This window comes from Hippocampus guttulatus, chromosome 16, assembly GCF_054856545.1.
Source record: "Hippocampus guttulatus isolate MCC_2025c chromosome 16, RoL_Hgut_1.0, whole genome shotgun sequence".
Lineage (NCBI taxonomy): Eukaryota > Metazoa > Chordata > Actinopteri > Syngnathiformes > Syngnathidae > Hippocampus > Hippocampus guttulatus.
In genome coordinates, this window is record NC_141276.1 from 11,833,760 (window position 1) to 11,860,669 (window position 26,910).

A 26,910-nucleotide genomic window follows, 5' to 3' on the forward strand; every position below is an offset into this window, starting at 1 on the left:
GGAGCCGTAACGTTTTCCACTTGGCAGCAGCCGCGACAATGGTCATTATGTCTGCCGGGGGGCCTTGTCAGCGCAGGGCTATTGTGCGGGTGCCATTCACCACAGAGTCATTTACACTTTCACTGGCAGCTATTTGCTCCCCACAAAACATTCAACGCACCAATTTGTGAGACCCCCCCACCCCCTTACGCTGAGGAGAGGCATAGAATATGTTGCCGCTTTTTAAGTCAATTAATTGTTCCCCTCGGGTGGGAGGTGCCCCGGGGGAGGGGGCGCTTCGCATCTGCCCTTTGGGTCATCGCGGGACGCGATGTTGCGGGGGGGGCCACATGGCTCAATAGCAAAACATCAGGTTTGCATTTGGCTCGACTATTATCACAAGAATGTAATTTCGGAGGAAAGATGAGACGCAGACAGAGAAAGGAACAAAAAGGAGCTGCTGTATTGATGTCAAGCCAGCACATTTGAAATCTTCGTGTGGAAAATATCAGGAAGGAAATATTAACAATGGTGCAAAATGGAAAACAGATGTTATTACACAATCAGTGGACTCTCATCCTCACCTATTTTCCAATTTTTTTTTTTTTTTTTTACACATAGCATTTACATCCAGAGAAAGAAATTTAATTTATCTCCCTATTATGCAAGTTTCTTTTTCCTTATGTCTCCAATGTCAAGACACAAAAAATATTTGATTTGCATTGATCATTCATATCTATTTCATATACTGTGCTGGGATATTTAAGAAAATGTACAATCTTGCAATGTGGGGGGGAAAAAATGGCAACGAAAATCCAGTACCAGTCCTCACAATTTTGTTGAAAATCACTCAAGTTGGGCACAACCGTGGTGGAGGTAGCATCGTATCGACTGAAGGTGGCAATTCTAAATGGCTCAGGCAAGGCCTCCCCTCCCAACTCAGTTCAAAGGTCAGTTCTCTGGCAGAAAGCGTCAATGTGGCGACGAGCGCAACGGGCTCGCTCCCCTCCCAGGGTGGACGCAGCAAAGGCCATACTGAGGTTATATATACTGTATATACAGTATATCTCCATTCATTTTCTAATCCGCTTATCCTCACGAGGGTCGCAGGTGTGCTGCAGCCTATCCCAGCAGTCTTCGGACACTCGGCGGGGTACACCCTGAACTGGTTGCCAGCCAATCGCAATGCACACATAGACTAACAACCTCAGATGGATACAGAGATAGAAATACTCCCTGGACTTGATTTGAACACATTTTATACCAAAAAAATGTACAAACATAAGGAAACAATCTATTGAGGGACAGCAAGAGCAACGGATTAGACAAAAATATTGGACGAATGGCGTAGCTATCTCCTGATCTCGCACCAAATTCATTTCCTAAAAAGAAGACAAACTATTGATGCTGCGCTTTCCTAAAAAGAAAAGATTGAAGCTGTTCATCTGAGCAATTGCATATTGATCCCGACTGTCCCCCAGTGTGAAACCAACACTGACCTTAACACGAAGGTACGTAACAAACCGTCCTTTTTGCTAAACTGTTCGACCGTGATCTCGGACGATGTGGCCTGTGATGCAAGCAGGTTTGACACCCGTGAATTGTCACATCTCGACAGTTGACAAGTTATAACGGCCCGTCATTCCAAAGGGAAATCGCAGGGATTCACAAGCCTGGCCTTGGCAGTCCGGTAGACGGACACAAAGTATTTGTAACGCGGAGCGCAACCCAACCAAGCGTCCCCGAAGTGTTCAGAGCCCGTGAAAAGGAATTCTCCCTCTCCGGGCTTCACGCCGCACTGGAGGTGGGCAAGGATAACGCCGCGCCACAACGGGACGGCCCGAGCCGATCCAGGAGTCGTCGCCTGGAGCTCGAACACGCCGCTACGCTGCCGATGGACCTTCACTGCCAACACTTCCACCAGCGATATGTGACCATCACGGTTGTGAAGCACATCCTTGATGAAGCCTCGGACGACTGGAAGAGTACATAGACAGGAATTTGGATCATCTGTGACCACTCCCACAGCACTACAGCCCTCCCTCTTACGGATCAGCTGGCCTGCGAAATTACCAACATTCTAACCCGATGGCAGTTTTGTGCCGAGCACGGCGCAGGCTCCAAGCTGGTTGTGAAAAGAGAGCCCTAAATGTTATTTTTGCGTGATTTGACTCTTTCCTTTAATTCAAATTTTGAGGCAGTCTCCTGGCATGATAAAAGTCAACCGGGGCGAGTGTTGGTCAATCATGCGTACTCACCAAAGTCACTGTTGCAGACGGCCATGAGAAGCTCGGTATCGTTGCATGGACGACATGAAGCTGTGGTGGAAAACAAAAGAAACGGTCATACATTGTATTGAAATTGACCTTGACAGGACAAAGACTTTAACAAAGATAAAGATTTTTTTTTCCCGCGGGAATCCACCATCCAGACTGACAGTGATGGATGCAGTGTCCTGTGACCACCTGAGGTTCGGCTAATCCCGCCTCTTTTCAAACACTCGCAACCCTCATAGCAAAGAAAGTAAATGTTGAATGAAGGAATGTTGTGTGCCCGCCACATTATCCTCCACGTCTTGACCTGCTCTTTGACTCCCATTGTTACGTAGCTAACGCGATGACCCCCCCGCCCCCCGTGCCAATGGAAGAATCAACCACTCTGCCTGCCATTCCACCGCTCGCGTATTCTCCGACTTTGCTCGACGCTCAGCAAGCCCGCACACATGGATCAATGCTGAGGCATTTGTGGAATCTGCAAACTATTTGCGGACTCAATTCAGGCCTGTTTGGCCCGCTGCCCTCCGACCGCCCGGAAGCTCTTGGGCCCACTTTGCTTTGTCGTCCAGGATGGGAAGCAGACAAAACGGCAGGCTGACCAGCAGCTGCTTGTCGTCGAGATTGTGAACGCGATGTGGAATAAACCAGCTGCTGCTTTTTAGGACTTTATTAAGTTTTGGTCAAAAGGGTTATGAGCTAGTAGAATCAATTGAATTGCTCAAGCGAAGACCCTAATTGGCCCTTTTCTACCGAATTCTAACCACTCACATTGATCAACAGTATTCCCATTTCGCAAATCGTAATCATTTTAAATGAGAAACATTTGTTGTGCGCTTCATAATTGTTGCCCTTACATTTATTATGGCCCTTGAAAAATGCATTCCAACACCCAGATTTTTTATTTTAAAGAAGATTCTCTTAAAGGGTAACTCAAGGCAAACATTTTTTTCTACGTTCCCCTCAGTAGTCTGAACACAGTGTTCTCATTTCTAATTACGAATGAAGTGAGGATAAGAAAATGGATGGCATGGGTTCAACATTAACAGTGGCCCAGTTGCCCGGGACCACTACATGACTGTTTACTGACACTGGACCAACCGAGCCAGAACAAATGTCGTATTTTATTTTTTTATTTTTTTTTAAGACCTCAATAATCGAGGATAAAGACATCTTTATAAGATAAGAAAATAAAGCTTTTCTTATCTTATACAAACGCAAAATATAAAATACTCATTCAAAATTCTCCATTCCATAAATAATCGGTCCAGTTCCGGTTCTGGCACACAACATGGCTCACCCAAATAGGCTTAATGTAGGACCCAGAGTAGATCGAGAGGGTTAATTAATTCAATAATTACATCTGAATTCCTCTTTCGGCTCATCAGTACAGCACTGATATTAATCGTTCTATCAGAGGATAAGGGATGTATGAATAAATGTCATGTTTTATAGTCAGAGAATGATTGCTTCTCAAGAGCAGATGAAAGGGGGAAACTCACTCATGTGGTCCGGACCGGGTGCTGCGCTCCTGTTGGCCATCAGCTCATATCTGAAGCCCATCCGACGTGGGCTCCATGATTCACCTCCCGGCCGGCTGGTCTGGATGTAGATGGCCGGCACGTGTGTCCCTTCTGCCCTGATGCAGCTCACGTGCTGCGCCTGCCCGCCGTCGGTCCCCAGCGGCTCCAGCTCTCCACCGCGGTCGATAAACAGGCTGGCGGCGCCGAAGCTGGGCGATGCTTTGATGCAGAGCATGTTGCGCCTGGCCGAGGAGAACAGGTTGGGTTCCAGGACCACCCGCAGAGCTTGGCCCGGGTAGAGCCACCTGACTGAGCCTTCTGTGCAGCGCAATCGCACCTGAAGCACCATCCTGGCGTCTACGCCGACTGGAAAGCCACTGCATCAGCAGGAAACATCATTCAGGTCTGTTAGATATTTACTTTTTCTTATTTTATTTTTTGGGGCGGAGGGAAGTTTTCGAAAAACAAGACAAAAACACAAATTCATCAAACAAGAAAAATCCAATTGGGTTGATGCAACATGGACGGAGTGAACTGGATAATTGAGAATCTACACCGATGTAAAGTGTTAACAATTTTTAGTCAGCACATCAGTAGTATTTTTTTGTCTGTTGATATGGTAACCGTATCTTTAAAATAATCGAAGCAAGGTCATATTCCAATTGAACAAAATGCCTTTTGTGAAAAATAGGCATTTGTTGCCGATGTTTCTGGGCTTTTGCATCATCTTTGATATGAGTCATGGCCCTCAGAGTACAGGACTGGTGATAAAAACTGAAATAGCGGCGATGCGGCACAATCTACTGAGATCCAATTCAAGAGCTCTATCAAAGAGTTAATATGGATTTGATCAACTCTGTCATGAATGAATGAATTTATTCAACAAAATGTTTCTTACTGTTGCTAGTTTGCAATGGTGTACAAGTGAGTTGGGTATCTACCGAATGGCGTGTGGCAGGTTTCAAAGCAAACGTGGTGAAGCGACATTTAGCCGTTATGCTGCACGGATAAATGCTTTTAAATCCAGATTCATAACTTTGCTTCCCTCCGATACTTTTGATTCAGACCTTTCTTATAAGCATTTAAAATCAATTTCACTGTCAGTAATGTTAGAAATCTATTGTTTATTTCTTTACTTGACTGTAGAATTCCTTGATATGTTTTGTTTGTAAACACTTTTAAATGTGGTCGATGTACAGGCTTTTAGTCATTCTGAGTGAGATACTTTTGTCTGCTCTACTCTGCTGTAAATGCTTTTAGGTGTTGTCCTTTTAGTTGTGTGACGCACACCTGAGTTGCCTTGTGTATGAAATGCATGCGCTATATAAATACAATTTACCTTTCAATTCCACCCTTTGACAGTGCCAATCACAACAGAGCCCAATAAGATTTATAAAGACTAGTTTTAAGAATGTCTCACCGTCTTTTGGCTTTTTTTTAACCTCAAGAGTCTGAACCATCAACATATTTGAATGTTCGAATTGGTACGATTCGTATGTACTCAAACCTGTTGTTATAATAAAATGTCAATAAAGGCATGGTGGATAAACAGTAATATAATTCATCTACTTGAATGCGGTTTAGGGTTATTTTCTCAATCACGTCGTCGCAGTCCGCATGGTTCCTTCCGTGCAAATCAATGCCCGAAGCCGCACTTGCCTTCCGCTCCAGTTGCACAAGTCAGCCGCACAAAACCACACTCGTCGGCTCAGAATGAACGCGACCAAGACGAGCACGCTGGCAAACATGTCGAGCACGTTCCGAAGCATCCAAAGTCGTCGTGAGAGAAGCGCATGGCTGGAGTGTAACGAGGCGCCGTCCACTACGCAATCCTGGTTGATTATATGAGGCGCGTTCACGTGGTCCCCACGCGCGCTCACGTTCGCATAATTGATTGAAAACAGTGCCGCGCTGGTAACGGAATTTGGTAGCGTTTTGTCACTTTAACAAGAATGAGTTGCTTGGATGGGTCATTTTGAAGCTCCACAAATGAACGATGGATGGAAATCTAGATTCAACTGACATTTTAAATACAGTTCTGTCCCAAAGCCTGTGGGTTGAAATATTTAAATTGTAAATAATTTGATGGTTGAGAGCTGCGAGTACAAATTAGTTGTGGGTTTATTTTTGACTGGTGGGTTGTTTATAAATTATTGTAGTTTTTATGATTATCTAATTTAGAGGATATTTTTGTAATTGTGCCATCAGATATAAAGATGAGACTTTTGCATGAAAAAAAGACGCATCGAATAGTTTATTGAATTTTTATGTATAAATAAGTAAGTATTGTACAGTCGTGATCATACTGTACGTTTACATACCTTGCAGGCGAAATTTGGGAAGAATAGCAAGGGTTTTGGAAAAGCATCATGCATAGGGACCATCCCACTATTTTCTTTCTTATTTTGATTAAATGATTCGTGTTGTTTTGAAATTCCTCACCGTTTAATTTGAAAATAATTGAAAAAATATTCTGACGAGCACGCGTTCCCGGCAGCGTCATAGAGCTGCCGAATGACATCACGCCAGCTTGCCCCTCATGTGAAAGCACAAAATGGAGGCTATGACGCAGCCAGCTGCAAATATGTCAAGTGAGGTGTTTCCACCTAGACAATAGTTATATTGGATGGGGTTATAGTTTATATTTACAATGTGTGTAAATATAAACATGAATCCATGTTGGCTGACTTCAGGTTTATTATGCGAAACGTAGGGCGTGGGTGGAGGGGTGGGAGTGATGTCGATAGTGGCGCCCTCTTGTGGACACAAATATGGATGGAACATACACGTCATCGCGAAGGCCCGCAAAAGCACAATTATTAATGTTCTATGTGGGGAAATTATTGTCGTCACATATGTGCAAAAGATGATTCATTTTTGGGAGTACAATTAAAAAATACAAGTAAACGGTTTGTCAACGCAGTCATTTACGGATTATGATACATGTACGTAGGTGATTACATCAAAAGTAAAAGTAAGGTTTATTGTTTTTGCTTCAGATATGTTTCTACAGAAGTGCGTTTTCAGATAGAAATTCGTTTAATTTTCATTCATATTATATGGACATGGAAATAAAAGCAACGCAAAACTGAGTCTTAGCTTTGTGGTCCAAGGAGATTTTTTTAATGAAAGAATGAATGCAGCCGACGGCCCGACGACGGGGGAAAAATGTAAAGTTATACAAACATTCACCTCCAAAATTGCATTTTACATCGGGTGTAAGCATAGAAACGATTACATATTATTTCCAGTGTCAAAACTAAGCACTGAAGGTCACCATTACGGGCCGCGTAATTATAAACTTTCATAATGAAAGCATTTGATTTTCTGTCAATGTCGACTCAAATCTCAGGTGAAGAAACTGAAATGAAGACCTCTCAACTTGTGCATATCCATGACAGGAAAAAACGCTTAACACTGTACACCGTGAAAGTTTATTTCCAAACCATTTAAAACAAAACCTCGCCATGTTTTCAACATGAATACTGCAATACTGCACGTGCGTGAATGAATCTAAAAGTATTCCATCATGTTAGTGATTGAGGAGCAGCGGCATACCTGGAGCATAGAAAGCATGCAAAACGCAATTTAGCTCAACCTTGGCTTGATTAGTTCTGCTGCACGGTGTTCATTCTTTGAATGATCCGACACGTGAAATGCAGGGAGGCCAGTAAAGTGAAACAAGCCGAAAGAAAAGTACACCAAAATGACATAAGTGGCTTTGTTGGCAGTTAAAACGGCTACAATGCATTCTAAAATTGGCCAACATTATATTGTGCAAAAAAAGAAGAAAAAAGCTTTGTTACTCTTTAATCATATGCAAGGATTTGCTTTTTAACAATTAAATACTGATGTTTGAAAGCTCTATTTTTCAAATGTATATATTAGCATAATGACAGCAGCTTAATTGTTAGTAGCTTCATTAACTAGCCACAATATTAGGTACACCTGCACAAATGAACAATGTGTATACAAGGCGGGCCATAAGTAGGGATACACTTAAAATTAAGTACTTAAGAAGATGGCAAATAATTTGATGAAACAAAGGCCCGAGGGAATAAATGACTGGGAAAGTAGCTTGGATGGAAGGAGAGAAGGGAAAAAAAATCTGGTCTGAGGTTGTGGAAGAACAAGTAGCTGGGCTAAATAAAAGGACGACAGCAAAATGGCAAAAAAGAAGACTAAAAAGCAACCCTTTGGGAAAGGTCAGGAAGGGAAAAAAGGAATAAAAGCAGAGAACAAGGGGAAGGGGAGAAAAACAGATTGAAGCAAAGGAAGGAAAGAAGTCAGGTGGGAACGAAGTAAGTTTCAGCAAAGGAACGATGCAAGTAAAAATGAATGCAAAACCAACCCTAATTGAAGGAAGGAAACAAGAGAGAAAGGAAGGCCGAAAAGTAGGTTGAAGCCAAGAAAGAATGCAAGGATGCTCGGATAAAAAAAGGATCTGATGGGCTTTTGTACTTAGGCCATTGTCTAATATGAAAATAATTTGCGGGATCTCGAAAACAATTACAAACCTCTGACCTACTTTTGGCTCATCGACTATTATTTGTTAAGTTTGCTGTGGTCATGTCAAACTGAGAATTTAGAGGTTGACTTCCTCATTCCAATTAATAGGAACAGGATACAGTTGTATAACCACGATAGTACTGCTGTCAGTGTCAATCTAAATTGTGCCTCCCAGCTGTCCCTAATAAAGTGACCCACGTGACTTCCGAAGTGTGTCCAAAAAGCTCCAGGACTGGTGTCGCAAACAAGAGATTTCAAATATAAAACCAGCGAGGGGAGAGGGGCGGGCGGGGGTCTTATCCAACAGGAACTGTCATATGCTCAGGGTACCAATGAATCGTCCTGCCACAATTTTCACCTCTTCTCGAGCACTGAATTAAGGAAAGGGCGCAGGGGCCCTTTGCGGACGTGCTGCTTGATCATGCGGTCCACAGGGAAGCGGAAAACCCATCGTTTCGAATCCAGAAGTGCCTTCAGTTTCATTCATTTCAGAACTCAGGAAGTGTCAGCGTGCAATGAACAGAAATGCTATGAATCCCAAATTTTGGTGATGTGTTTTTCAAGAAGGAAAAGAGCATTTTTTCTGTACTACTCAAAAAATAATCACATTGAGTGAATAGAATGTAGGGAATTAAAACAGTTTTTGCATAACCTTTTGGTGTGTATGACATGGCCACCAGGGGCAGTATAATACAGTGATGCAGATGAACGAAGAAGAGTTTCGCGACGAATTTAAGTGACTTATAAGATGAAAAAATAGTAGTCATTCTTTGCAGAGGATAAAGAGCTTATGCCTGTTACTTTTGCTATATTGTCTGTTTACATGTGTTGATGCACTACTTGACTTCAAATGTCACTTCTTAAAAGGTTGAGAACAATCAAAACATTGATGCTAGTTCCGTTAGCCGGTCTAAGGTGTTTTGCACTGTTTGTTAGCATTAAGCTAAACGGACTTTCCGAAAGCAAAGCTGTGTGATTGTTTTAAATCCACATGCAATGGCCACCTTTTTGAAGAATCCTTCGTTATCTACCTAACTGCTGCTTGGTGTGCGGTGAGTTGAGTACTCGTCTCAAGTTTTTGCTCAGAAGTCAAGGCAAAAGATCGTCCTGATGACCGCTCGTATCTTGAAAAACGTGTTGGTCTGGCTACTCGTAAGTCGAGACAGCACTTCAAATGGTTTGCGACGCCAGTCCTGGAACTTTTCTGATGAGACTCATCTGTGTTTCTCATCTTTTCCCTCGAAAAAAACCTTTGTCGGTGTAGTTCTCTCTGACGGTGACAGTGAGCAGGTTCATGGTGACGTCCGTGACGGTCACGGTGTCCATGTTGGTGAAACGAGGGTTCCACGAGGTGCCGGAGGCCGTGGGGGGACAGACGACCCCGAGTTCTTCTCCCGTAATTATCGGCAGGTTCCTGTATTTGTCACGGTGCTTCAGAAGCGCCATGTAATGAGTCCTGCCTCCTAGGTCAGTACGAGTGTAGGCCATGCTCGTGTGGTCACTGCTGGATCTGGGCGAAATTGTGGTCTCCTCCTGGAACCTTCTGGTCAGCTGGGCCAGGCTGGGGTCAGAAGCTCTCCTGTCATGAGGTAAGCATCTCGACATTTTGGGGGCAGGTTCCGCGCTTTCATCGTCATCCTGCTCGTAACTGTGACGCAATTTGGGCTTGCGTCCTCTCTTTTTTGGACTTGACTCTTGGTGGGAACTTGTTGCAGATCTGGGCCTTCTTTCTGGTTCGAGTGCTTGGCTGACGACACTCTCCCCTCGGTTGACGGCACTTGGGGGGAAAATGGTGGGGACCACAGCGCGCAAACCTTCCCGTGCCCTCGGCGTTTTGATGGGCTCCGGGACCGGATAGGATACCTGGATGGGTCGGACTGGATCTCGTCTAAATTCATATGTTTTCTCCCGAGCTTTGGCCTGTGTGATGGTGACACAGTTAAGTACAACAAAACTGAATTTACGCAGTGATTCTTTTGCATATCATTAGTAGGAGCACAAAATACACTTTGAGGATCACTGCTGTCAACCCAAGTAATGTAAATCCATATCCCTAAGCAACAATTTTACTTACTTTAGTTTTATTTTAAATCTGACAGAAAAAAAAAGGTAAGCTAGATACATAACTCGGTTAACCAACCTTCAAGAGAAATGTCTCAGGCTTGGGTCCTCGCTTTTTGGGCCCAAAAAGCTCTCTCTCGCGTTCCCTTTCGAAAGAAAATACGTTAAAAATATTAATTATGAAACATTTATAACAACAAAGAATGTTTTGATCTTTATTGTTAGCTAGTAAACTGCTTTGTTGAAGCTAAAGCTAGCAGGCAATCTATCTACAAAGCTACAGTAGCTAGCAATCAAATTAGCTAGCTAAAGCAGCCAGCAGTCCATCTACAGATTCTAGACTAACTAACATGCAATCCAGCTAGCAAGCTATCGATATAGCTGTCCATCTATACATGCATCAATCCATCCATAGCTAGCCACAGGAAAACGGAAATAAATAAATTGAAATATTGAATTGAACTTTCTTTGTTATTGGAAGTCAACCACCTTCCTCCACAGACTGACACTGGACGTACCTTATAATGCACTTTATTTGTTTTCTAAAACGGTTTTCTGCATTTTGAAATGAGACCAGCCCTCTTCCCGGAATGTATCTTTGGGCTCACCTCTCCTCAAAAGCTGCCAGCAGGCGCTCATCCAAGATGTTCTCCTCTGGCTCCCATGTACTGTACCTGGAACAGGGCGAGGCATGTTTGGCACCTTGCGGCGACACATCTCAACAGAAACACACCAACGAGCCATTCACATGGACGGAAAAAAAAACCCTAACTTTCACATAGAAGTAGTGGAAGCAGTGAAGCTGAGAGAAATGCTACCAAATAAAAAGGATTGACTCTTGGGAATATTTTTTTTTAACTTCATTGAACAAATGTTTGAATTGGTTTTATGAATGTTGGTCAGGCCTCAGCAATTCTGCTTGTCTACTGTAAACACGGATGAGAAAACATGGCTCCAACAGCCTTGAACTGATATTTATGTTGTTCTGTAGGCCGCCACCTGGGGTCGCTGCCCCCTCTGCAACCTTACGTATTGGTTTCATGAAGAGAACTGCGTACTGTACTCACTTGTGAGACCAGCCCTTCCATTTCACCAGATATTCCCAACGACCCTGCGAACAACACACACGCGAACACGCGCCCACACACACGCACAATCGGTTTATTAGTGCCATCGGGTTCGGGCGTGTCGCCGCTGCACAAACACACGCTTGCGTAACAGGCGGAACCCGAAAAGTACGGAGGGCCAACAAATAAAAGAAGCAGCAGCAGCAGCAGCAGCAGTAGCTGAGCACCACCACCGTACCCGTCTGATCCGTCGCTTGATGATGGACTCGGCGGCGAAAACGCTCTCCCCGACGGCAGACAGCTCCATGACGCTCGCTCGCAATTGCCCACGGTGCTGCGCTCTTATTTGCGCCCGCTAGCCCGCGTCCTCCTAGGGCTGCTTAATTCCGCACATCCCATAATACGCAATCTGGCGCGGACGACGGGAGGGGAGGGGTGTACTGGTGACGTGCGCGCTGTTGCTAAGCACCGCATTAGGAAGGGGCGGGCGATGGCGGAGCGTGATTGGCCACCTTGTTGCTACGGGGACGGTAGGGGGCGGGGTTTGAGTGCCGCGGAGCCTGTTGGAATGTGAGCGAGTGGCGGACCTGGTGGCTGCTGCTTCCCGGGAGCCATAAAGTCCCACCGGGAAATTTTTCAAAAGAAGATTGATTGACTTCAATGTATTTTACTGTCGTTATATTCACGAGCAGTCCCAGTCCACACAAAATGCCAAATGGAGAGTTGCATCTAAATAATTGATCAGTCAGTGGCAATAAAAAGAGCCCGCAGTACGACAAAGGATGATGAAATGGTTTGTCTAATTTAATCATTTTATTTGATGTCCTTTAAGGGTGGTTATAACAATAAGAACGTTTTTTCCAGCGCTTTGATATTGAAAGAAATGCGCATTTTATTGACTTTACATATGTTGAATGCTCGCTTCTTTGTGGTATACTAACACGAAATAAATCAGCTACAGAAATGTTGCGTTCATTGGAGAAAACCGTGAACAAAAAATGCGACATCAACATTTTTACTCGAATGTCTTTTTTTTTTTACCTGACACCCAAAGGCTCTTTTCACCACACAAGCAAGCGTTTAATTGCTCATAAATGGCCAATATTGCAAAATTATTTAAACCTAGACAATTACAGTGAGATTTAAAAATAATAATGTTCATTCAAAATGGGGAAAAAACGGCCACCCTCTCGCCAAGTAATTCAAGTTAAAGGTGAGTGTCGCATCAACGTTTTTTCCGGATATGAATTGGTCACGAAAATTTCATTTTAAAAAATGGAATGATGACTTTTCAACCTAGACGTCTGGTTAACTAACGAGTTAAATCACAGCTCATGAAGGACATATGAAACGGAACACATTCGACTGCATTGAACATTTGATTTGATCAGAAATACATTTTAAGCTTAGAATGACAAACAGAACATCCCGTGACGCTGTTGTTTTGGGTCTATGCGGGCAGCCTTATCATCCAAAAAATTCGCCGTTGGTATTTCCTAAAGTAAGAATATTATTTTCATCGTAGGTTAGATTAGTTTTAGCGCTGGAAGGTGATTATTGTGCATTTTTTTTTCATTAAAATTTTTAAACAAAACACATTCTTTAATATTTCTATTATTAAATTAAGACGAAGGATGACGATGATGATGATTATTATTATTATATACATATTGTTGTTATTCCTAGCCATTTTCTGGATCACATCAAACAAACAGTGCCAATTAAAACGGAACGAGAACATTTCTCTATTTGCACTTGACGTGACAGAATATGTAGGTCAAATTTTAAACAAAAAAACCACACGTCCAACGTACATTGGTGTGTTCAAATGTTCGAAATGGCGATTGCCGTTCACACCAAATTTTTAGATGACTTCTTCTGCTGTTGATTCCACTCACAACATTAGCGATTTGCCTCCGTTTATTTTCGTTTATTTTCAAATAAAAGGGCCGCGTTATATTACTTATTCTAATTATGGCCGTTATAAAATATATATTTTTTTAAATGAATAAAAATTAAAAGGTTAACTTCAACCTCTCATCAGTTATTTTCACCGTCATGTGAACATTTGTTTTGTTTGTTTACTGCTTCTCAGATAAGCTCCTCAAGTCCCAAAATGTTCGAGTAGCACGACGCATATAAACGCAATTTATCCCCAGCAACAATGAAAACTGTCCATTGCGTTCCTACGATGATGCTGAGAACGTGAGCGTGCAAACGTGAAGACGAGCAGAAGACGACGCACGTTTGATGCGGCCTGACGTGACGCGTCTAGATGGGAGCGCGTGTAAACGTCACTTACCGCAGCGGCGTGCGTAGATTTGTGCCTCCAACACAGCGGGCGCACGCTTGCATCTCCATATTTGGACGCAGGTCGACGCTAACGCGGAAGAAGAAGAAGAAGAAGACAAGAGTGCGAGCGAGCGCCACTGGCTCGGTGGTTTCTGGGCAACTCGTGTATGCTGCACACTTACTGGCGTGCGGACGACATTTTCTTTTGCAGCGTTTCTAAATGAGAGGAAAGACCTTCGCGGAAGATTCGCGGTGCACATTTCCGGAGTAACCATTTATAATTCCGCCTCGACAAAGCATGTTTTGGTTGCGACTAATTTAAGATGGACTCATGAATCATACCTAGGAGGTCTTTCAAATATTTTCACATGACAGTTGTGTACGGCGCCAACATTGTTCCAGTTTCAATTAAAAGTGAGCATCATTGCAAAAAGAATTTCAAACGTGCTATCCCCCCCCCCCCCAACCCTCCCCACTCGTTTGCGTCCAAAATAATCTCAGTCGTGTGTCGGTATCATTACATCTGATGCAGGCCTACCTCATTTTATAGCCAGGGGCTATTTGCGATATAAACGAGGCCAGTGAGGCCCAAAATGTATTCGAACCTGGTTGGAATTGATTCCGGCAGGCTGCAGGCAGGCCTCGTATGAGGTCTGATTTAAAAAAAAAAAAAAAAACGGAATGTCAAACATCACACTTGCTCTCAACATGTCGGCCCGTTGCACTTGAATGCATGATTGTGTTGTGCGCGCACACGTGCGGGGCACAGGCGGGTCACATGATCGAGAGAATCAAATTATGCTGTTGATTACACCCCCCCCCCCCCCGGGTCCCCCCTCCCTCTCTAAAGTCAGGGGAGAGACACACATGACCTGTTTTTTTTTAATCCCCTTTTGTACTCTGCATTCACGCTACAAAATTACAAACGCGTTTTGTGAGGTTTTTTACAAGCGTCGGCTAGCGTGGCTGCATTTAGCTACTGTTAGCTCAGAATCGCTGCGTCATCGTGACAAATATTGAGAAGAAAAGAAAAAAGACAGAGAGAGAACGGTCAAGTTTACCTTGGGCCAGAGCGCTCCAGCGTGCTCGAGGAAACAAATAATTGAAATGTCCGGTGCTTGTTTTGACATTCTTTCGTGCTATAGTCCCGCTTGTTGCCCTTGATAGAGCAAAGAACCATATTTGGTCAGTCCAAAGGGTTAGCTGACTGTAGGCAGCACAAGTATGTGATTTATCCCAGCTACACTTCTACCCTTAGGAACTTTTTTTTTTGGTATTGTATGTACTGAATAATTTAAACTCAAGGTGTCTACTAAATGGTTAAGAGAGGAATGACACAACAGTCAACAGCTGACGTCCTTCAAATTGCTCTAATGTCAAGATAAAGTTTAATCAATGCAAAGGACCTTTGTACAGGATTGTTTCTGATAATACAACATGAGCGTTTTCTTTTCTGCGTTCGCAAGCTGCTGTAGCGAAATCTAAACCGAAAGCACGAATCACGCAGGACAGTGATTCGCATTCGTGGTGGATGCGGCGAATGATCGCAGCCTGTACAGTTCAGTTGTATTCAACTTGAAGTTCGATGCCTTCGTGTTTAACTTGGAACATTCAAAACTGTAAAGTGAATCCAAAGATTTGTTTTCTAAATACACATTTGAATATTTTTCTTGAAAGACTGGGAATTTTGATGACGAAGCATTAAACTGTTTTTCATCATTTTAGTTGACTGATTTTTTATTTTTTTTTGGAGGGAGGCGTGGCTAAAATTGTGAGCTCCTCCTCTCCCACTTCTGTAAGAACTTGATCGTCTTCATTCACATCAGGTTACTGACGCAGTTGTAAAGGGTTTTGAACGACACTTCTTAGTGGTGCGTCAGATTTACAACACAATTATTTTCACTTTACGGGGACTTAAAAATAAAAACACGTTAAGAAATAACAAGACCGAAGCGTTACTCGTAACTTTGTTCTTTATTGTCAAAGTGTGCCGACAGCAGTGAGCCAACTGACTCCCTCGCCAACTTTGATGACAATCCTTGTAACCAAGTGCAAGAGAGGCTCAACAAATAAAAGCCCGACAAAACAAAACAAACAAAAAAGACAGAGAAAACCAACGTTAGCACATTTGAAACATTTGTTCAAAGATCACTTGAAGCTTCTTCTGCGACGGATTCAATAAATACGCTCGCTTCCGGTGCATTCTTGTAGGATTTTTAGCATTCTTAGACTGGGTTTTGCATTCGGTGTGCGTATAGAAGAGGAGTCCCGCTGTACATCCAACAGATTAGACATTTTGCATTCTAAGCAGCAGAAACAAATCAGCTAGCGCTCACGAGAAGTGTCACATTCCGGTCCTCGAGGGAGAGACGGAAGAGATGCAGGAAGGCGGCCCTCGAGGACCCGAGTTTGAGACCCCCCCCCCCAGCTAGACTGCGTTCAACTGTCCATATAACAAAGCTTCGATGAGTCACATTGACCGGCAAACAAACAGCAGTCACGCGCCTTTTCAGATCACGTAAAGCCCGACACTAAGAACTGAGCAGAACGACGCGAATTCGATGTTTCACATTTTTCAGAACGGCGCCCGCCTGAATTTGCGTACGCCCGTGTCACGTCGACGTGGCAAGATTTCAAGCGTGCCGATCGCGCAATAACGAGGTACGCTCCCATTTCCTCGATCAATTCATTGCTTCGAGACGCCACGAATCAACCAGCATTTGCGCGCGATCAACCAAAACCAGAACGATGAATCGATTGCTCATCGCGAAATCGAAAACGACCTAAAAGAGAGCGGAGCTTTGTCCCAAATAATGAAGGCAAATGACCAGAATTGACGGGTGGATAAAAAAAAAAAAAAAAAGGAATTGCTTTCAATTTGATCTGAGATCTCTATCGACATCACAAGTTCCTCTCTAACACTCACCAGGACCCCAAATAATCCATCTAATCGATACAAAATACAGATTTACCTTCATACATCTGAGATTACAAGTTTGGTACAGGTATGGAACAATGGAATATATTCATAGACTGTTTTGTTTTTTTGTTTTTTTTTGGAGCTTCATACATCCCATCGAATGTATTCACTCAAATCCTCGAGGGCACTTGCTTGGCTATGTTTCAAAGTTATGGTATAAAACATTGTATGAAACATATTCAATTTGAATTATAAATTAGAACTTTGCATATGTACAAAATCTCCGTTGTTTTTTTTTGTTTGTTGTTGTTGTTTTTTGTTTTTTTTACAGTATGCACATATGGACAGAATCGGTCAGTCATTCGCTTGCTTAGAAAGAAACGTACTCCTTGAAGGTGACGGTGAGACTGTTTGTTGTGACATCAGTGATGATGATATTCCCCATGAAAGGAGAGATTTTTTTCGCAAGCGCCGCTTTAGCCTTCTGCGGCGTGTCCTCGCTTGCCGCGGGGGCGTCTTGGGCGGCGGGCGTGGGCGGTGAGGGTTCAGGTTGCGCAGCGGTTTCGGTTTGGGGTTCGAGTCCGGGAGCGCGTTCGGGTTGGGGGTCAAGTTCAGGCTGCGGCTCGGGTCGGGGGGCGGGTTCGGCTCGGGTCTCCGGCTCAGTCTGCCGCTTTGTCTTCGGGCAACTCAGGTCCATGGGCTCCTCCTGGCCGCCACCGTGGTCCGCCGCATCGTACGCGGCGATACGTCCGGTGCAGTGGAGGTCCATGGGCTTGTCCTGAGGCGGACTGAGCACAGTGCCGGAAACGCCCAGGCTTCTGGTGGCTAACAAAGTCTTGGAAACCCTGCGCTCATCCGCCGGCTCGGCGAGTTTCCTCTTCCGGCTGCTGGGGTAGGACGGAATCCTGATGTGCTCTATAATCGTCGAGGTCGGGACGTTGCCGTCGGCCGGCCAAGACGTCGGGGGCGAGCTGGCGGTCAGCTGCAGCGGCAGATCATCGGGTAAGTCGGCCTGACCTCGAGCGACCTCCGTGTTGTATTCCTCGGCCGTGCTGGGCGAAGGCTTGAAGAAATGTCTGTCCTTCGGGGAGCACTTTTGGGGGTGATCGGCGGCGGGGAGGGAACTGCTGCCGCAAATCTCTTTGGGAAGACCGTTCTCCGCCATTTTGGTTCTGTGCGCGGGATTGCTCGGCGACGCCAGGCCGTTTGGCGTTTTCTCCCCCCCGCTCGACGATTCCCCGTGTTTGCCCTTTGCTCCGTGAACCTTATTACCGTCCATGTACTTGCTCATGACGATCACGATGCGTCCGTTCTTGTTTTTGTTCTTGATGATCTTCATTTTGCTGCCGACGGAGCTCGGGAGGGTGGCGTCTTTCGGATCAGCCTTCAGAGGCTGTTCGCTTTCGGCGTCTTTGGGAGCCGCTTTCCCTCCCTCCACCGCCTGCTCTTTGACTTTACTCAAGCAGCCCGTGTCTTTGTCACGCACCCATTTCTGCTGCAGCGCCAGAGGCAGATTCCAGCCGGGGTTGGCAGGTTTACTGGCTGCTTCCTGAACTTTGACCACCTTCTTAAGCTTTGAAGCCTGAGCGTCGTACATATTCGGGTCGGGCTCGTAGTGGTGGTGCTTCTTGCTGTTGAGCTGGTAGATGTACTTCTTCTTGCTGTTGGCGAGCTGCTCGACGGGCACCTCCTGGCTGCTGGGCTGGTACTGGTGGTGCTTCTTGCTGTTCAGCTGGTACTGCTGAGGTTGGGAACGCTGCACCGGGACGGCGTCCGACTTGGGGCTGTCGTCTGCGTCTGCGGAGGCGTCCTCTAAGCCCGCGGGGATACTTGACCTCCGGGCAAATGAGGGAACCTGAAAGGATCGACAAGATGCTTTGAGTCCGCCGCGTGAACATGAAAACAGAACAGGAATCTTTGTATTTCTGACCAGCTTGGAATGTTTTGTCCACCTCTAGTGGGAATGAACAAAAAAGGAGATTTCTCCAAAGCCCTGAGGAGGCCCCAGGCAAGAGAATGCAAACAATACTTTGTCTCCACTGTTTGACACTAACAAATCAAATGCTCTACGACAGTGGTGTCAAACATAAGGCCCGCGGGCCGGAACCGGCCCCCCGAGGAGGATTGATCAGGCCCGCAGGCTAATTTAAACGCGGGGGAAAAATGCATTAAAGACAGTATGAATGTTTTTAATAAAATGCAATTCATGGATTATCTGATAGGGGGCAGACTGTTTTCTCTTTAGTTTGTAAAGTGCAGGCAGGGATTACATTTAGATTTTATATGCACATGTGTGAATGGTTCAAAAATTCCTTTCTTTATAAATCTCGTTTCATCTTAAAATGCATGACTATATTTTTCAATACCAATGACTAGTTAAAGTTTTGTGCCTTTGTACAATTCAGTGGGATCAGTTGCAATGCACATATGTGAATGATCAAAGTAAATTGCACATTTGTCAAAGGAAATCCAAGGTGTTTCGTGAAATGTTTTATAAAAGATATGTTCATGAAATGTTTTGTGGTTCACAAAACCAAAACAAAGGAAAGACATGATCTTTTGGATATTTTTTGGCAGAGTATGGTATCATTTTAATGGTCCGGCCCACTTGACACCTGCCGAGCCCGTATGCGGCCCACCATGTCAAATGAGTTTGACACCCCTGCTCTACGGTATGGATATTTTTTTTTTCCACTGCAACACTTTTGGCCCGGGGCCTTGCTGAAGCCACAAATCTAATGGTGATGTAAGACCTCCGCACAATCCCCTGCAAAAATCCATACAAGACTCGATTCTTTTGTCTCTCCCTTTAGAGGATATGAATAGAGTGCATCCGTGGAAGACTCCGTGCTTACGCAAAGATAAAACGCTGTGCTTCGATATTGAAACACACTGCGCCATAACCGGATCTATCCCACCCACCCCTTTCTCCCTCCAGCACAGGCTGACCCATCAGGCTCTCAGAGGGGCACTGCTGCGGAACGCTCAAGACCCTTTGGCTGTGACCTCGGGTCAGAGAAGTGCCACCAGACATGTCACGCTTCATCTCTTGATTCCTGACCACGAGTGACTCCAGCTAAGGAGCGCTGCCGCATAGCAACCGGCCGATATGTCCACATTTGCTTCATAACAAGGTCCATTAAACCCGGAAAATGGGACAAACCCAAGCACGACGCCGCGCCGGTTTTAGCTAACGTGCTGACTCACTAGCTCTAAATTGAGCATGTCCTAAAAAAAACCACAACGAGTCGACTGTATCCTCCACGCAAAGCCAGACAGTAGAAGGAAATAATAAACATCCAGATCCAACAAGCTCGCTCAGGACGCACTTGCGTAACCTTGGGAAACAAACCGAGGACAAGCCAGATGAAGAACCTCTCTCCCCTCCCGTCGCTGCCTGAAAGAAAACTAAAAATAACGACCACCATAATAACAGCAGCTCGAGAACGCCTCACAGGAATATCTCCCCCCCCCCCCCCACACACCCCCCTCTCCCGTCTGACCTCTCACTGATAAGAGAGGCGTGACGAAAATTACCTGCAGTAGAAGATGTTTTGGTTTGGGCCCCCGTTTACGATATCCCATCAGCTGTTCCTGCCTCTCCCTGTGAAAACAAAAGGATAATTATAGATTCTCATGTCTTGTCTTATTGAAGTGATATCCGATAAGAAATGGCCTTTGGGATATAGTCTTCCACTTTCCTTCACCTATTCAAGGTCAAATGTGGAATTTGGCGATGAAAAAAAAAAAAAAAAAGCCAACACGTGACCGAAGCATTGTGCTCTTTATTTGCATGGCGCTCCACAGTAATCATCCCGGTCTGTATTCTCATTATCCTGCAGAAATTCAATTAAGGCTTTTCAGCCAAGAGACTCTCTGCTTGTCTTTCAAACATCCGCCCTTGTGCCACTTCTCCTCTATACGCTCTCACAACTGTAATTAGGGTCATGTGGTACATGTCAAATGGGATAAACACACGCAAATAACCCCAAAGATGAATACAGGCTCATAGTTTAGCAGGCTGCATGTCGGGCTAAAGTAGAACAGGGATTTTGGAACAAGATGGGAGGACAGAAAATGCATAATGCGCGTGTAATGGCAAGGCCGCGATGAAATATTACCACCAGGAATAAACCTTGACTAATCAGCGACTCGTAAATAACCAGCGGCGGACGAAGGCCGGCTAACGCGGCTCTCGCCGAGCATGCTTTGGGCCTACAGATGTTCAAGACATCAAGCCTGTGATGGTAAACAGCCGAGCGCTTATTTCCAAACGCAGAATCGGACGAGGTGACCCCTATTCACAGAAGATTTGGCAATTACAGGCTCCCTTGTCGGGTCCCCTCCCCCATCCTTTGGGAGCGGGGAGGATTCCGCACACACTGCACACAAGCAGCCCTCCGTGACCATCAGGACGGAGCCAGACGCACACATGCGGGCTGCCAGCGTTACACTGTAGAAGCATGCGTGTCAATTAGCCCCTTTCTAAAATGCAAATGTTGTTTCTGACAGGGGGAGCGTCGATGAGTCCTGCAGCCCGCACACCATTACTACTCATTAGCATTTAATGTCAATGCCTGGCTAAGGTTTGTGATTATGATGCAGGCCTCAAACTTGCCCCAAAACCTTCGAGTCTGTGCATCCACTTCACAGAACATGCAAAAATGCCTCCCAGGAACGCTCACTGGTCATTTTATTCCGATATTACAATACGGTGCTGCTTGACCATGGTGGCAGATGACAAATAACTTGACAACAAGCGGCATTTTGGCAGGTGTAATTAGTAAATATTTGTCCAAAACGATGCTTCAGGCTCTTTATTGCCACTATTAGCTGAAGTTTATTGCCAAACTAAACATCAAATATGGAGAATTACAACTTGTGTATTGTAAACAACGTAGCTTTGCCTTAAGGAACGTCCGCTCCGGTGAATGCTAATAAACAATGCATCACATATTTGAAGACAAATGACAGTGCAACGCATTTACACAGCTCGTACCCATATCTCAATCCACCCCCTGCATCTATGATGGCATAGTGCATCCTACAAAGTCAGCAACTGCAGGTATGTTGCATCTTGTTTTTAAAAATTTGGATTCAAACAATATATTGCATGATATAAGTCTAATTCATGTTTACCAGCTCTACCCAGTGTATCCGCGTTCAAGAAACTCTCACTGGCCCTTTTCCCAGGGGGTCAAGGGGGGTATCAGAGCGAATGGAGCGTGGCCCCTCCCCCCATGCCCATATAAGGTCACGGTCGAGTTGGAGGAGGCCTCCACAGTCAAAGTCCAGCCTGAGTCTCACCTGTATTGAAACGCAACCAGGAGGCGCGGGTCAAGGATGTTTTCCTCTGGCTCCCAAGTGTTGTATCTGCAGGGAGGGGCCAAAATAACTGTCAAATGATGGTGGGCCAATGAAGCCCCCCGACACCATTCCAAGTCATATTAGGCGATATAGACAGGTTATGCGGGCATTTAAAAGTAATTACAGGAATTGCCGCGACTCCGTCTGCATAAGAAAGCGGCACATTTGATCGCAAACGGTTATTAGTTAGTTAGAAGAAGGTGGAGGGAAAAAAAAGGGAAACGGATCTGTTGTGTGTGCTGTCTCCGCGCGCCAACATACAGTCGGCCATTTTAGCAGCTCTGTCTCTCAAATTCGTTGGCAGAGCAGAAATAATTAAAACGGGATTACATGGCCGTGCCTACCCTCCCTTTTCGCCTCGCATAAATTAGTGAAGGCATCCACGGATGAAACACTTGCCCGCATACACACACTGCGCCCGCGTATGCCCTCTCTCATTTGCATTATCCACACATTATTATGAACAGGCAGTATCAAGACTTACTTAGGTGACCATCCCCGCCACTTGACCAGGTACTCAATCTTCCCCTGCGTTGATAGAAAGAAAAAAAATGCATCCCCCCCGAGTTTTAAATGCACCATGGTAATACGTGTGCCGTTTTCTCCCCCCCTGCAGTTTACCTTGCGAATGCGCTTCTTTTCGATGCCCTCCACCGCAAAGACGTGCTCCCCGGCGGCAGGGAGCTCCATTCTCGCCGCAATCCGACCTCAAGTGACGGGTTAGAGGGGGCGAAAGCGATGTATGCAAAGAAGGAAGGGGTAAAAAAAAAAAAAAAAAAAAAAGCCAGACAAGGCAGGGTGGTCGCGCTCGCTCGCTGGCTTGGTTGTTTTCCAGTGTGTATCCAAATCCAAAGCGTTATTCCCGTCCGGCTCGCCTAGTCCCTCCTTTTGCACACTCCACGAACAGTCCTGGCTGTGTGCATCGAGAGAGACAGTAACAGCCGAGCCGTCGTGAACTGATCCAGTCGTGCAAGAGCTCCGGCTTTGGCGCATGACGTCAGAAGGGGAGGTGGAGACCTCTCCTGGTTGGGCTCCATCCCTTCTTCTTCTTCTTCTTCTTCTCCTTCGTCGTCTTCTTCTTCTTCTTCTTCGTGGACGTGTGGGAATTTAAATAAATCACTACGTTAAGTGTCGCGGCACTTATGCGCCACCGGCGTATTTCATGTCAGGAAGCGAGGAGGAGGGAGATACGCCCTTCTCTTATGTGTTTACGTATGGGCGCAATAATGTACGTGCATTGCCTGTGAAAATGTCAACCGCAAAAAGAGGAGTGGTACGTTCACGAGCGAGCAAACATTTCGGATTTATGAATTATGGGTATCAGAAATGACACATTAAAAAAAAGGGGCCATTATGACACAGTTATGATGCCAAGCAGCCCAAGACAAAGGCAAAACGTTTAGTGCTTACCAGACGAAGCGTACAAGTGCCTGAATGTGTCTCGAAATACGAAATCCTGGGGACGAACACGGCATTTTGGAGTTTTTCAGGACCGAGTGTAGAAACGCGTGAAGTGCAGGTGCAATCTGTTTGTCTTTTTTTTTTTCGCTTTAAAACTCTGCAGAATTCTGTTAAGGACATTCCGAGTCCATTACAATTTACAACCACAATAAGAATAAAACAATATGTTCATTGCTGCTAGACGAAGCGTTCTGTTGTATTATAAATTGATTTATATGAACTCTGTAAGAGCCACGCAAGTATTTCTAGGGACAATTTCAAGGGTAAATGAATAAACAAAGTGAAGTTTTCAGTGCAATTCGGTTTTTTATCCCTCAAGGTTCATCAGTTCGCAGCTAAATGGGGGAAAGGAGCCATTCAAAGACGAATATAAACCAAAACGGTTTTTAAAAAATGTCGACACGGGTCATGCTGCGGGACTCCACCGTTGTGAGTCTCAGGATAATAAAGCTCAAAGTGTTGCTGGTGGGGAGTTTTGGGGAATGATTTTCATTGTGTCAACACTGTCAGAAGTAGGCACATGTATGAGGCGATTTCTAGTCAATATGCCACCATTACGTGACAAAATGGTCACGTAACCTTTCCCATCTTTATTCCTGTAACTAACGCCTCGCCATTTTACCGCTATGAAGATAAGATGTACTTTTTTTTCTTCTTATTTTCAAGTGAGGGTGTTACACAAACAGCAAGGTCACGGCGGCAGCAAAGGAAAGGACACTTCAGACCAGAATTGAAACATTTCTCCCACACTTTCATCCAGGTTAAGTGGCTTACTTTGTCACTTGGTTGTTTTTTTTATCTGTCGAGGAAAAGGCCACAGTTACAGAGTCCAAAAATGTGTCTTAATTTGACGTTTCTACCTTTAGTGGTGAAAATGAACTCCTTTAGTTCATATTTTGTCGGCGTTACTCGATTGCAGCCGAAATTCAGCTTATTATGTACTCACCCTTTAACCCCCCCCCTACCACCACCACCACAAATGCGCGTGTTTGCCTTGTAGATTTGCTATCTCAAGACTTTGAGCCCATTCAAATCGTTCGTCTTGTAGCTCTGACCGTCTTAGCATGGATTCACTTTACTTATTTTTTGTTTATGCGTTGACTCTGCGTTCCAGCTTTTCATACAAAAAAGTGCCGACGCACGGAGGCTAACATTTCGATATTCTCACTGCACTGAGCAAATATAGGTCTCACACACGCGCGCGCGCGCGCACACACACTCACACACACACACAAAGACGCACGCACGCACACAATCACTCTCTCGCTTTGTCTCTCTTTCGCTCTCTCTCTCTCTCTCTCACTCACGCACACGCACGAACACACACACGCACGCACACACGCGCACACAGATTGTCAGAACAGTGCCATGTCCTCTGGGCTCAAACTGCCGTTAATTTAAACGTTGAAAGACGGTAAATATTCACCTTTTCAGTTTTCACGCCACCATTATTCGTCGGAGCCGTTCATTTCCCGTTTCTTTCCGCCTCACGTGAGCAAGAAACGTGCAAATCGCCCACGTCACTTTTAAGTGCGGTCACGTATGTGTGCCCTTGTGTACTGTAACAGTGAAATAAATACATTTGAAAACAGAATACATAAAGAAAATCACTGCGGACTCGATTTGAAAATGCGGCCCAAAATGAAAAACTTCTGCTTAATGGCGATCCCCACCAACCCAAAACACCCGCCAAACACCTCCGCGCTGAAGCGGGCGTTTTTTTTTTCATGCTTGAAAAAATAATTCAGCATGAAATGGGTTAAAACGAAGCCCGCAAAGCAGAGCTAGGGAGAGCAGCCTATTGCGCGCAGGCACGATCTATCTCTGCCCTGCCATATATGGTCATGCACCGAAAGCGGCCAAATACACCACCGCGCGCCATGCAACACTCCACTTCGGCACCGCAAATGAACACGGGGGAGGCTTAAGACCCCACTAGCAGCGAAGTCGCTCGATTAAAGCGTTGAATTTGGGCCCAATTACATTTTTTACGCCCCCCCCCCCACCCCTCCCGCGGTGCCCTCCAGCCGCGGCCACGGAGCGCACACGCCCCGCTTGCCTAGCAACAGCAAAAAGAGAGACAGCGTGACACGCGGAGAAATTAAATCGGGGGCAAACACTCGAGCTTGGAATGTGCAACCTCTATAAATGTCAAGAAATCCCACTCATATGTCACAAAATGCACGCGCGAAGCGTGAAGAAGAGGAAGGGGTTAAACGCCATCGTGTTAGTGGATTTGGCTGATCGTCAACTCGTCGGCTATATGACATTTTTTTATGAAGCGTCCACCCTGTTGGGGAAAACCGCAGAGAATAGAAATTATTCAATGAATTTACTTTTTAAATCGCCTTCAGCCTACACAGGCGTGTTGCACATCAGCAGAGCCGGTCGATCTTTTTCTTCAGCATGTGTGTGTGTGTGTGTGAGTGTGTGTGTGTGTGTGTGTACAGCGACCAAAACTCATAAGTGGACACACCCATAGAATGTAAAAAAGCAGGATTTCATAATGTAAGGTCAAGAATAAATCATTTCAGAACATTTCAAAAACAGGACTGCCTGAAAAAAGAATCCAATGTGTTGGCGTTATCTATCTATCGATCGATTTTTTGAATATAGCAGACTTAGATAGTTCCTTAAAAAGTCCACCAAAGATCCTGAAAAAAGATTAAGGGGCAAGGAATGAGAGAATGATTCAGAAGTGGGATTTTTACATAGTGGAGCTCGATGGTGCGCCATAAAGTTAATTAAAAATCTCAAAAGTGACAAGGGAGTCAGAAATGATGAATGATACTGAACACAGTTGCTGCATTGGGAATCATCCACCATTCTTATACAGGTGACATAATTTTATGCTCAGGCCAAAGCCATGTCTAATGTAACGAATGAATAAATGGATTGGTTTGACAGCAAATACACATAAGAAATTGAATCAAATTTGGTGAAAATATCATGATAAAGTATATTAAAAAATGAAGTCACAAAGCATTTTTCTTCCTTCAAGATTCTGTAAAGTGAATTCTGACAGGGTTTTTTTTTTAAATCGAAACACACATTTGAAGATTGTTAAAAATGCCGAAGGACGAAGAAGAACTATTGTACTGAATTGTGGTGCTACATCATTGAATTGTTTTTCACCTTTTCAGTTTTTGGGGTTGGGGGTCTAAAATGTGGCCCAGTAACGCACTCCATATGAGAAATTGGATACCTTTGTTCCCATCTGTATTTATCCGGCACAATTATATATTAGATATGCTTTTACCTGGAAAATAAGTTGTCTTTTTGTACAGTCCACTAGCGTGGCTGCTTTAGAGCACCTCGTTGTCAGCTGTGAGTACACGTCATGAGGGTGGAGGAGTAAGGTAAAGAAAAAGAAAAAAAAAGTCTGACGTGACAGCTATCCTCTGGACAAGGGCTTCGGCTTTAGAGCGCCTCGTTGTTGTGGCATGACAAAGCCTCGC

At 44.8% G+C, this 26,910-nt stretch overlaps 3 protein-coding genes across 3 annotated transcripts; all 3 read right to left on the bottom strand.

Annotated features, from left to right (window-relative positions):
* Positions 1 to 423: 423 nt before the first annotated feature.
* LOC147193171 (meteorin-like protein) lies at positions 424 to 5,554 on the bottom strand. Its single transcript, XM_086133552.1, has 4 exons — positions 5,435 to 5,554; positions 3,755 to 4,152; positions 2,238 to 2,297; positions 424 to 1,956 (listed from the first exon to the last, which is right to left on the bottom strand). The coding sequence occupies exons 1-4, from the start codon at positions 5,542 to 5,544 to the stop codon at positions 1,619 to 1,621; spliced, it is 906 nt and encodes a 301-aa protein (XP_085989678.1). The 5' UTR covers positions 5,545 to 5,554; the 3' UTR covers positions 424 to 1,618.
* Positions 5,555 to 7,190: 1,636 nt separating this feature from the next.
* cbx8a (chromobox homolog 8a (Pc class homolog, Drosophila)) lies at positions 7,191 to 11,824 on the bottom strand. The gene is made up of 5 exons (XM_086133634.1): positions 11,651 to 11,824; positions 11,413 to 11,456; positions 10,954 to 11,019; positions 10,425 to 10,491; positions 7,191 to 10,204 (listed from the first exon to the last, which is right to left on the bottom strand). Exons 1-5 carry the CDS (start codon positions 11,717 to 11,719, stop codon positions 9,512 to 9,514), a joined length of 939 nt encoding a protein of 312 aa, XP_085989760.1. The 5' UTR covers positions 11,720 to 11,824; the 3' UTR covers positions 7,191 to 9,511.
* A 3,835-nt stretch (positions 11,825 to 15,659) lies between these two features.
* On the bottom strand, positions 15,660 to 25,155 carry cbx4 (chromobox homolog 4 (Pc class homolog, Drosophila)). Its single transcript, XM_086133569.1, has 5 exons — positions 22,613 to 25,155; positions 22,476 to 22,519; positions 21,932 to 21,997; positions 20,162 to 20,228; positions 15,660 to 18,479 (listed from the first exon to the last, which is right to left on the bottom strand). The coding sequence occupies exons 1-5, from the start codon at positions 22,679 to 22,681 to the stop codon at positions 16,995 to 16,997; spliced, it is 1,731 nt and encodes a 576-aa protein (XP_085989695.1). The 5' UTR covers positions 22,682 to 25,155; the 3' UTR covers positions 15,660 to 16,994.
* Positions 25,156 to 26,910: the final 1,755 nt, after the last annotated feature.

Excerpts from the sequence above, each read along its gene's own strand:
- LOC147193171 (XM_086133552.1), bottom strand. The coding sequence starts at position 5,544 with ATGCTTCGGAACGTGCTCGACATGTTTGCCAGCGTGCTCGTCTTGGTC. Across the intron at positions 4,153-5,434 it reads TTGTGCAACTGGAGCGGAAG|TGGCTTTCCAGTCGGCGTAG; the intron begins GCAAGTGCGGCT and ends CTGCTGATGCAG. Across the intron at positions 2,298-3,754 it reads ACCCGGTCCGGACCACATGA|CTTCATGTCGTCCATGCAAC; the intron begins GTGAGTTTCCCC and ends TTTCCACCACAG.
- cbx8a (XM_086133634.1), bottom strand. The coding sequence starts at position 11,719 with ATGGAGCTGTCTGCCGTCGGGGAGAGCGTTTTCGCCGCCGAGTCCATC. Across the intron at positions 11,457-11,650 it reads TCAAGCGACGGATCAGACGG|GGTCGTTGGGAATATCTGGT; the intron begins GTACGGTGGTGG and ends TGTTGTTCGCAG. Across the intron at positions 11,020-11,412 it reads TGGAAGGGCTGGTCTCACAA|GTACAGTACATGGGAGCCAG; the intron begins GTGAGTACAGTA and ends GCCCTGTTCCAG.
- cbx4 (XM_086133569.1), bottom strand. The coding sequence starts at position 22,681 with ATGGAGCTCCCTGCCGCCGGGGAGCACGTCTTTGCGGTGGAGGGCATC. Across the intron at positions 22,520-22,612 it reads AAAAGAAGCGCATTCGCAAG|GGGAAGATTGAGTACCTGGT; the intron begins GTAAACTGCAGG and ends CTATCAACGCAG. Across the intron at positions 21,998-22,475 it reads TGGCGGGGATGGTCACCTAA|ATACAACACTTGGGAGCCAG; the intron begins GTAAGTCTTGAT and ends CCCTCCCTGCAG.